The following is an 11,247-nucleotide window of genomic DNA, read 5'->3' as shown; positions in this document are numbered from 1 at the left end:
TTTAGTGTACAATCCTTGTTAGTAGGTAAATCGTTGGTAACTATTAGGTAACAGTGATTAGAAATTTGGAATCTAATATATAATTTAATAAATAAATTAATTAATAAAATAATAATAATCATAGGTTTTGGTAAATCAAGTTTAAAATTTGAAATGTCTACTGAAAATTGAACGTGTCATTTGGAAATTGATAAAAATCTTGTTCTTGGATAAGATCCGTGATCAGTTGATCTAATTAATTCAGGGTCATAAGTTGCCGAAAAGCCCTAATAAGTACTATACGAAGGCTTGTTTCTTCACGTTGAAGAAACCGGCAAAAGTTATTTAGACAGTTCTGGTTAAATATTAAATTCTCAAGGAACCCAAATCGATTGAGCAAATTTAGTTACAGATTTTTGAAGAGTATTAAAATTAAGTTTGGCACCTTTGTTTGTAAAATCGGGAATCTATTATTTGAGAGTTTGGAGATCTTTGGAAACCAATTTGAAAAATTAGCTGTAGAAGGAATAAAGTGAACAATACATAGGGATAATCTCAGTTTATTGATCATTGAAACCAAAAATCAGCTGGATTCAAGTATTTTTGAGAATGAGCACTGGATATTATAGAAAATGATGATGGGTCACTAGGTACTGCAATGAAGGAATAATGCGATCAACATTAATTTTAGTTGTAAATATTGAGTAAATTTAGTTTAGTTATTTTACTTAGTCGTTATGCAACCTTTGATTTTCTATCGATTAATTCTGTCTTGTTACTCAAATATACAAAATTTTCAAATTATATACCAAGAAAGGAAAATACTACTTATAATGGATTGTATTCGTATGGCACTGGCAGCCTTATTCTTCTGAGTTGTGGAACGTTTGAAGACAATTCTATTTGCTGTTTTATCAAAGACTTACATGTCTCAACCTTTTACAACTTGCCAAAAAAGTTATTTGCATGGAAAATTTAATGTTTAAAATATAAAGTAACCCTGTTTTGTTGATGTTTTCAAATGTAGATGCTAGTTTTTCTGCTGACACTTTATATATTCCTATGGAAACGACGCATACACTTTTTTCTCACACTAAAGTTGACACAATGAAGCTCTGACGATACAATATTAACACCACTAAAATCTTGAAATGTTAAAAAAAATATTATTTTAATATATTTGAAGAAGTTCTAAATTTTTGATAACGTTTTCATAAAACAATTGCTATTGGAAGAATATTTTATAAAAATGTAGTAGGACTTTTACTCCTACTGTACTAAATAAAAATCATATTTCTAAAATCCAACGATAACTCTTCAGTGACTGAATCCAAAAAATTGTTGTTGTAGATTAGAACCTTAGATAAAGAAAATTCTGTACCAATCCAAATAAATATTATGAACAATGGGCTAATTTAAATTGAAATACCTAATTATAAAAAAATAAAACCAAACTCCATTACAAAATTTTTCATAAAGTTTTACCAATAATAAAAAAATTTGTAATTCCAGATCTGCAAAAGGTTGATGATTTCAAAATATATTGTTACAAACTGGTATAATATGCAAATTTATATAATTTCATAATAATGTATAGAGTTTCAGCTGAAATATGGAAAATTGTTTAATCTCGTCATTCGACATGCTATAGATGTATCATAATTGTGTGAAATTAATACATACCAGATATTTGCCGGTTTTCGTTGTGTTTTATATTACCTTTCAAACACATCCAAAAAAATGTATTTAAAACATTCCAGTGGTTCTCTATTCAAATCATAATTTACTCATAGGGATGGACACTGAAATGAGGGTAACAAAGATGAAAAGTGATAAAATACCTGCATCTCAAATATTTTTGCTGAAAATTTTAAAATACTTATTAATAATAACAATAAAATTATTGATGAGCAGATGTTCATCCCTTCTTGTTATGATAACCGCAAATGAGAAATTTATTCAATTTCATTTTCATAATTCTATTAGATACAAGAAAATTCATATTTATTTTAATGAAAGATATCACTGCATCTTTGTTGATATTGCTTCTGTGTAGATTATCAAGTAAGTATAATATATGCAGTTCATGGTTTTAATTAGTTTCCTCAGGATATTTGTAAGGCTTCCACAATATGTATCCTTCCAAACAAGTCTTCCTTTTCCAAAAATGTTACTCCTGATTTTTTAATCATATTGTACTATTAGTGAAAATATAAAATTGGAATTATTACCAGAGCCTGCAATATACATGTTTGTTGATTTTGTATCACTACTTTCTAGTTTGAATCATTATATTAACTGTGTTTACTCATTACATAATTTTTAGAATATCAGTTTAATGTTATAATTAACATTTTACCAGAATTTTAATAGTTTTCAGTTTTTTTCTAGTATGTTATTTGATTCTAAATAGTGTTGTTTCATACTTGCAATTTTGAACCTTGGTTTTGAGTCCGAGCGCTACAGCCTTACAAGGGAGCCTCGACTTTCCATCTTTGTAGCATCTTCAGAGGCCCAGTGTCTCCATCCTAGCCTTGATCTCCCTCTGCCTTTACTGCCCGTTTGTATGACTTTAAGTTCTTTTTTGTGGGCACGCTGTTGTCGATGTAAATTCAATTTATATTTACATCACTAATTTTTATTCACGTTAATCTGCATTTTCTTACTATAGAGGGTTAGCACAACACATATATTTCCTATATGAAAAGAAGCCAGTATTTTTAAAGTTTGTTTCCTTTTTTGGCATCAGAAACTTTTTTAGTTTAGAAGTTTACTGTGTTGAATTTTTAATTGACATCAAATATTCAGGTGCAGTAAAGGCAAAGTTATTATTTAATTGATTGCACTTCAATTTTATTCGTAATATCGACAGATATGCAGGATGTTGAGTTTAGCCTGTAATATAAAAAGGAGCAATATATATTCATATCAATATACCCCTAACTATTTTTATTCATAGTCTATGAAGTATATATTTACTCTCTATTTCGATATTAGTTTTTATTACTCTTTCTCAGACTATAATAAAGTTGCAATATAAAAATTTTATGAATTGTTAAAATATGTGTATAAAAGTATGTAATATAATTGTAAATAAAAAAATGCTTAATTTTGCATATGTTTTTAAGACCGTTAATTTCACTAAAATTTATTAGTAGAAAAAATTAAACTCTCCTTTGGACAGTGTTGTATAATATAAAACACACTTAACCTCGTTGAAAATGTACTTATTTATATCTGGTTCATGACAATACTTTAGATATAAAATTATATTAAGAAAACATTTAATAATAATGTATAAGTCGTATGTAATATAATGTTTTCATTGTATCCATATTAGTGAAAAATATGTTAACAGAACAGAATATTTTAATGGTCATGCGCGTCTTTTACAATTAATTACATATTATTACCAAACTGAAACATTGGACTGCCTGGTATATCTGAAAAATTTATAAATTTAAAAGGTTATAACAATTATCTATGAAGAGTGTAAAAAACATATTTGATGTTTTACACTTTAAAAATATTCAATATTCTCTTGATCTATCATTTTAGTAGTTTTAGAAGTAATAAATTATTTCTTTATCGTATTTTCTTGCATTAAAATAATCTGTACCGGCTTACCTTTTGATGTCTTTTTAATTTAAAGCCTTGTTCACGGTCGGGGCGACAATTTTACGTTAAAATGTAATTTTAATTACATCTCCAGAATTTAAAATTTTATTGAGCCATGTTTTTGTAGCAAGTTACCATTTAAAATAATGTTAATATAAATGTATACAATTTAAATGTTACCTACTGTATTTGTGCATTAATAAAAAATGTGTCACATTAATTATTATCTTTCATTTCATCCTTTGGACCTAAAATATATGTTGGAATAAGGAAATAAGATGAAATGGGCAACAAAATATCATTTTCTTCCATGTTGTTTATTAAAAATCGAAGTTACACATTTTAACAAATGGCAGTGAGCAAAAATTCTATGTCTATAATTCTAAACTATCTTTTATTGGAGCTCAGTTAAAGGCACATTTAAAAAATTATACTGAATACTCAAACTGATCCATGAAATATATATTTACATTGGAAAGTGTTTAGTTTTGCTAATACTTTTTCAAGAATATATCTAAATTAATCAGTACTTTCATACAATGCAAAACAACTACCCTAAAATATTGGATCCATAACTAATAAATAAGTTTTAAATGCAGAGATAAAAATACTGATCAATAAAAAAAAAGGAATGACAAAAATTTTAATAGATTATCAAAATAAAAATTTCATCTATGGCTGCCATATAGATCACAAATTATTAAAGGAATGTTCCATATATCGAATACTATAAAATAGTTTTTTTAATAATATTTATTTGTATAAAATAAACGAAACAAATTCAGATGGAGATCACATTTCTAGTAGTGGCCTTCCCAGTGACATTGTATCAACTTTTTAATTGAGAAAATATTTCAATTGTCATTAAAAATTTGGCACAACACTAAAATGGTTTAAACAGATTCTGATAACTGTCAGAATAACCTATAATTTCACAAAAATTCTTCATGTACAGATATTCACCATTTTGAATGTTACCTCATAAATACCATTTTAGACACTGTTCAATGTGAGCCATTGAAAAATTAGCACTAAATTAATTTTTTAATACCCATCAAAGATCTACTTTTCCTCACAGTATTAACCATTAGATAGTAATAATCATCGGTTATCTATAAATGACCACCGAAATGAAACAAGTAATTTCTCAGAAAAAATTTAAAAAGTTGAAAAAGCGAAAAATAGATGACACTTGTCAAAATGAATTAGTAAGATTTAAAGTTATATTTTATGAAAAATATATGTTTTAATACCTTAATAAAAATGAATCACATTGATTATTTTGATTTTTACCACAGCCGTATTATCTCCATCATATTCTGTTTGTAAACTGTTTCAAGCACAACCCAGTACAAATAGTGAAAATAAAATATATCCATCTAGAATAGAAATTGCATCATAAGACAGTCTGTACAGATCAATATGTTGCTCAAAATTTACTATTATGGCAATATCTCAATGACATATATTAAGAAGTTATCACGTCAACATGCCAAAACATATGGAAAATATAACTTATAGTACAAGTAGATAAATTGTTATGTACTAATATCATCCAAAGCAAACAATATTTGAGGCAATATTTAATATCGATTTTACTTTACCAATTTTGGGACTCTCAGCATTCAAAATTTGTAGACTAGCCCACAGAAAGAAAATGTTAATCTAATATTAAAAACGAACATTACCCAAGTCACCTTATTACTACCCAGATCAACGCCCAGGTTCTAAAATGGTATGGAGAGTGAATCATTGAAGTTTACTTAAACACACATAAGGAAAATACGAAGTTTTGTAAAGTATTAAATAAATCTCTTTCAAGAGAACAATGTGTGAATTATTTAACAATTAGTGCATATTACTCAATTAAAATTATCTACAAATTCGAAACATTTCAAAATAAACTTAGTTTTTGAACAATTAAATCATACTTTTCAAGTTCTCTCTACAGACTGTATTTTGTGACACAAGCTATATAATGAAAACCAGGAAATCCTTCTGACATGAAGATAAACTCTAACTATAGTATTTCCTGATTTTCAGAGAAAAATTGCGATAATAAATATTAAATAGTCAATGAAATGAAATATATACTATGAAAACCGAGTCAATATTTGAGGAAAAAAATCAATTTTAATACTGAAAAAATTGTAGACGGTTTGTCATTTCAACTAATCCAAACGTAAAATAGCGACAGTGAACATTTTATGTCCATTCACAATATATTTTCCCAAAAATTATTTATCTCATTATAAATCACTAGTTTTCAAATTAGTTAACAAGAACTATCTTTGATCAAGCTAATAAAACAACACGACAATTATCACATTGCTCTTTATTAAGAGATTTGTCAATTTTCAAATGATATTTTATTATAGGTCGTAAAATTTTTACAAATTCTAAATAATTAATACTGAGATAATGTTTTAACTAATTCTTTTGTACCACTAAAAAACATGACATTTTTGGTAAAAATATAAACTGTAGAAACCTGTACCTATCAATAGTATAACAATTGTTTTAAAGGAACTTGATTTCAACATAACTTCAACTAAGTTACTGAAGCAGTCTGATGAAAATACGAGATGATTTCGTTAAGTAAATTGACGCAATTTTGAGCTTGTTTATTTTGTGCACATATAATTAAATGGTTGTGGATTAGAAATCCCGTCGTTTATGATATACAAGATACATTAAGCTTAATGATCATCGACAAATCTGTGAAGTATACAAAGAATCCGCGATTTTATGTAGAGAAGACTCCACAAGATTTAAGCTGGAATGTTTTCGAGCATCCTCCATACAGACCCAAATTCTTTCGGAGCAACTTCAAGTTTTTTGGCGTACGCAGTCTTTCCTTGGATATCAGAGATACAAACAGCGTTAAAAAATACGGTATAACAAATTTCCGGTAAAGATTATTTTTGTGCAAAAAATTTCTTCACTGTATTTATACATGCTTTTTTTATTTTAACATGAAATTCACTTCACGAACATCCTTTGTAGTACAACTAGTAATAATATCTACTATGTTATGTTACAACCTTACTTTTTATAGAAAGTTTTCGTAACATATTTTTTGTACAATAATCGATTCTAGCCTGGATGATCATAGCTTTGTAAGATTGGTTTCAAAATAAATTAATGCCGAATATACCACCGAATAGTGTATTGTGATGGATAATGCATCCTACCATAGTTGCCAAAAGAATAAGATACCAGGTTACATTAAAAGAAAAAGTTAAATACTAGACTTTTTATGCGAATGTGACATATTTTGTTAGTGACAAAATTTCAAAAAAAGCAGATCACGAAGTAATTCTGCTTCCACCATATTATTGTATTTTCAATCTAATCGAGTTGATATAGTATGAATTAAAGTCTAATGTACGTGCTAACAATAATATATCTACTTTAAACAGTTGTAGGATCGAGTTGATAAACACGAAAATTAAAAATATAACTGCTGAAAGATGGAGAAACTGTATTCAATATGTGAAAATAATTGAGAACCCATATTGATGTATGGACACAAACATATAGATAACAGATAAATGCATATTATTTATTCTATTAGTGTAAAATAGTGCTAAATAGATGCCGCAGCAATACTGATTCAGTTTTCAAGTGCGATTATAGAATATATGTATAATATATTTATATAACCTAAATACATGCCAAATTACAACATAACTAACAAAAAAACTTAGTAAAAAATAGAAAAAATATATATATAAAAAATGGTTTCTTATTGTATTGCTGAACCACGCTATTTTGATATTGGTATTTGTGCCTAACCTGATAAGGCAACTCTATACAAGGCCTCTAGAATTCCCAATAACAATATTATTTTGTGGAGAAATAATATCCACAATTTAAGCATTTTTATAAACTTCATTGGTTGATGTACAACTCAAGATCAATCTTATTATACATTAATTTAACAATTGTACAATAATAATTTTGACCTAGAAGTACAAAGCAGCATAATGATATTCGAACTAATAATTGTAAAAATAACGAAATTAGAAAATTCCAAATATGTATACATTATATACAGGTATAATGTATACATATGTGATACTCCAAACTTGAAATAATAATTGAAACAAAATTTAAGATTCAAAAAATTAAATTAACCAACTTTATTGAAGTACTAGACCTGAAAACCTAAGGTTGTGCTAAGAGCTAAATAATTTGGAAGTTTTTTTTATATCACTTGTTTAATCCACTAAGAAAAAATATTTGATATAATAAAAATAGTTCTGAACAAAGTTTTGCAGAAAACTTTGAAGTCCTATGTATGGAGTTGATAAAGACAATTAGAAGTACCTTCAAAAGTTTTTGCTATCTTTTAATTATATGAATATCAAATGCTTATTTAAAAATTATACAAGTAATATGAAAATTCATCCAAATACAAACTATATTACTATTCCCAATAACAATGCATCTAAGAAGACATTATATAATATATAAAATCAAAAGAATTTGTGTACCTCAGAAACTAATGATAGTTCTGAACACACTATTTACACTAACAATTACTACGCGTGTTTTGATAACTTGGTTATCGAAGCGCCCGTCGGACAGTGTAATTGTTGGTGTTGGTAAAGTGGTATTGTAAACAGTGTGTTCAATGCGAATATCACCAGCGGTTCCAGAAATCCCAACTTAGAAATGGTCGTTCATTTGTTCCCCACCTACCATGTGTTTATTCAAATCCGAAACAAGTAGTCCTAGCTGACAGAATTTAAAAATTCCAAAAAAAAAACAGAACGAACATCAATATGCTGTATGAAACATAGTCAATGTGAAGTTTCTTATTCTAACTTTGTTCAAATCACAGTAGCCTAGTAAAAGGCCATTAAAAACTAACCATCAAATATAACTTATGACGGAAAAGTTTAGTTATTCTTAAAGCAAACTGCCTGTCACTTCTTGAAAAAATAGCATTAGCTATGTATCAGTCTAAAGACATCTATCATAGTCTAAATATTTACAAATTTTATTCAGTTCTTTCCAAAAACTTTTGCAATCTTTGGTTAACAATATTAAAAGTTTTAAGTACAAATTAGAAATCAGTTTCTAAAGTTATTTCAAAGGAGTCAGGAAATCGAATTCATCACCAGGATTGTTCTCCTCCGTCGTGGGAATCCTCATCACTCGGATCCTCTCCATACATATCTGCTAACTTCCTGAATCTAGGTCCGAAGCTTGACAAATAGTTGAATTTTAAGTCTCCTTCGTCAGTACACGAAGCAAGAGAGGATAAAGATCCTGTACTATTTCCATCTCCTTCATATGCATAATGGCGGACATCGTCATAGGGTAAATTATCTGGGTCCTTGTCACAATTATCCTTTTTGTTATCAAGGAATCCACTTATATCTGCAGGCACGTCAGGATTGTCTCTCATTAGAGGTTTTTCATCAACAATGTTGGGTCGGAAAACGGAGAGATCGTAGTTCGTATCGCATTCGCCGCCACCTTCGTCTTCATAGTTAATTATATTTGCGCGAGTATCGTCTATTTCTTTTTCATTGAAATTGTCTTGCTTTCTTCTGTGAACCACAACAGCCAGAAGAAGTACTGAAATTACAAAGTCCTTATTAGTTAAATTTGAAATTAATGTGAAAAAAATACTTATTCAATCTATTATACCAAGAATTTCCTATAGAAAAAGGTTTTAAGAGGTAGAAATATGTTGAGAAAAATAAACATCAACTTTAGAGTGCTCTAAGTTTAATTATACTGGGGCATATAACATTAACAGAGAGTATATTTGTAGCAGAGCTAGTAGAATTATAATGACTTCAGGATTTTAACTTACTTATTAATATTGCCACACAGACAAGAATGGCAACCAAGAAATTGGAATCAATTCCAAAAGTAACAGCTTGCATCATACCATAATTACAGTCAGGAAATGCTTGGTACCAATCTGATGGAGCACCTAAATTATAGAAGTAATCATTGTATGTCAAGTTTCTTATACAACCAGTGAAACTGACGTCTGTTGGTGGTAGACGATTCCAAATGGTTTGGAATTCCTGATTAGTGAATTTATTTTTCATGCCTCCAAGTTGTAGAGGACCGTTGGGTCTGAGAACACCTTTAACAGTTTTACTAGTCCAAATTGAACAAGTCGTTCCACAATCGTCAACTTCTAAGGATATATCCTAAAACAAAATTATTAGGGTTTTATATAATGAGAGATACATAAAAAATGGAAATAAACATTTTCTTTGTAGATTTTCGTTATTTATTTCTAAAATTGTAACTATTAATGATAATGATTAATGATAATACTCACATCAATTCCATATCCTATTTTAATTTTGTGCAATGCACCATCATTTAGTTTACGTTGAGTTAAATATATTTCTTGTGGTGTCGAATGTGTACATATTTGTAGAAAAGGATATCCATCTTTGAGTTCCAAAGAAATATAATCTGAAATATATGATAAACAAGTAAATAATGATAGTGAAAAAATTAGTATGTTGATAACTTCTATAACAGTTTATTCTTTTTTCTTAGTCTTTCTTTTACTTGTTCGTTCGTTCTCAAAAGTGAAAAAAGAAGGGATAGTTGTTTTATATTTCCTTACAATAAAAGCCTTTTTCAATTAAAGGATGTACTAATTATTACCTTTGGACAAAGCAGTTTGTCTAACTGTCAAAGGCCCGTTATAAAATATTAATCCATTGTCAGTTTGCGACAAAACATGCAAGATGATTTCAGTTCTATTGGAAGCATCAAATGATGGATACATAGCCCAACCAGTGCCTCTAAATCCTATAGCGAGAATTTCGCAATGTGGTCCTTCAAAACCAGCTGGACAGCTACAAGCAACATCTTCTATAGGAATACCACCATTGAAACATTCAATAATTTCTCTTGGTAATGCAGCACAAACAGGATCAACAACCGCACTTACTCCAACAAAGGATGTTCGATTTGTAAACACCACTGCAGGTTCTCTTGATATGTTCAATTGATTTGTACAGGAATTATCACTACCACAAATTGTTTCGTTGAGACATTCGTTTATATTTATCATAACAAAATCCACATCCAATTTTTTTTCAAGCTAAAACAAAAATTTTATTTATATTAACACAAAAAAATTAATGTAGGTAGGATTAATATTGTTTAATTGTTAGCTTTATTTATTATCCTCACACATAAATAAAGAGGATAGATAATACAGAATTAAAATTACTTATGAACGTTTTAATTACAAACATTGTTTTTCTTAGATTTCTTTTTAAATACACATTAGTTAATGTTAGAAGAAAATAAAATATGCAAACCTCTGTTTGGTGATCCGTTACTTTATTCTGAAGTTTTTCAGGAGCATAATAAGGAGAACCATGAGCAGAAAACCTAACATCAACGTAATTTGAATCTTGGTGTGGTGAATGCAGAACAGTAAATACATCAACATTTGTCATCGATGTATTCAAAATCTTCGATAATTCTTGATGTAGTATATCCTTTTTACTCTTTTCATTCTGAAAATAATTAAACACTTCAAATGTGGTAGCTTCAAAATTTTAAACCAATGCACATTTCAATCATCGAACATGTCAGGTAAATGAAGAATGTAAATTTCTTTGAATAATTACATATAAAGGACAAAAG

General features: G+C 28.4%; 1 protein-coding gene across 1 annotated transcript in view; it reads right to left on the bottom strand.

Moving 5' to 3' along the window:
* Positions 1 to 3,898: 3,898 nt before the first annotated feature.
* The window catches only part of LOC130891823 (DE-cadherin), a 60,001-nt gene continuing 52,652 nt past the window's right edge, over positions 3,899 to 11,247 (bottom strand). Inside the window, exons 7-11 of the mRNA XM_057796848.1 lie at positions 10,917 to 11,117; positions 10,252 to 10,693; positions 9,914 to 10,053; positions 9,431 to 9,779; positions 3,899 to 9,189 (exon numbers count right to left, since the gene is read on the bottom strand). Coding sequence (XP_057652831.1) covers positions 8,723 to 9,189; positions 9,431 to 9,779; positions 9,914 to 10,053; positions 10,252 to 10,693; positions 10,917 to 11,117 — 1,599 coding nt within the window. The 3' untranslated portion in view covers positions 3,899 to 8,722. The remainder of the gene's footprint in view (positions 9,190 to 9,430; positions 9,780 to 9,913; positions 10,054 to 10,251; positions 10,694 to 10,916; positions 11,118 to 11,247) is intronic.

The sequence above is a fragment of the Diorhabda carinulata genome, chromosome 1, assembly GCF_026250575.1.
Source record: "Diorhabda carinulata isolate Delta chromosome 1, icDioCari1.1, whole genome shotgun sequence".
Classification (NCBI taxonomy): domain Eukaryota; kingdom Metazoa; phylum Arthropoda; class Insecta; order Coleoptera; family Chrysomelidae; genus Diorhabda; species Diorhabda carinulata.
This window is presented reverse-complemented; position numbering and strand designations above follow the sequence as displayed.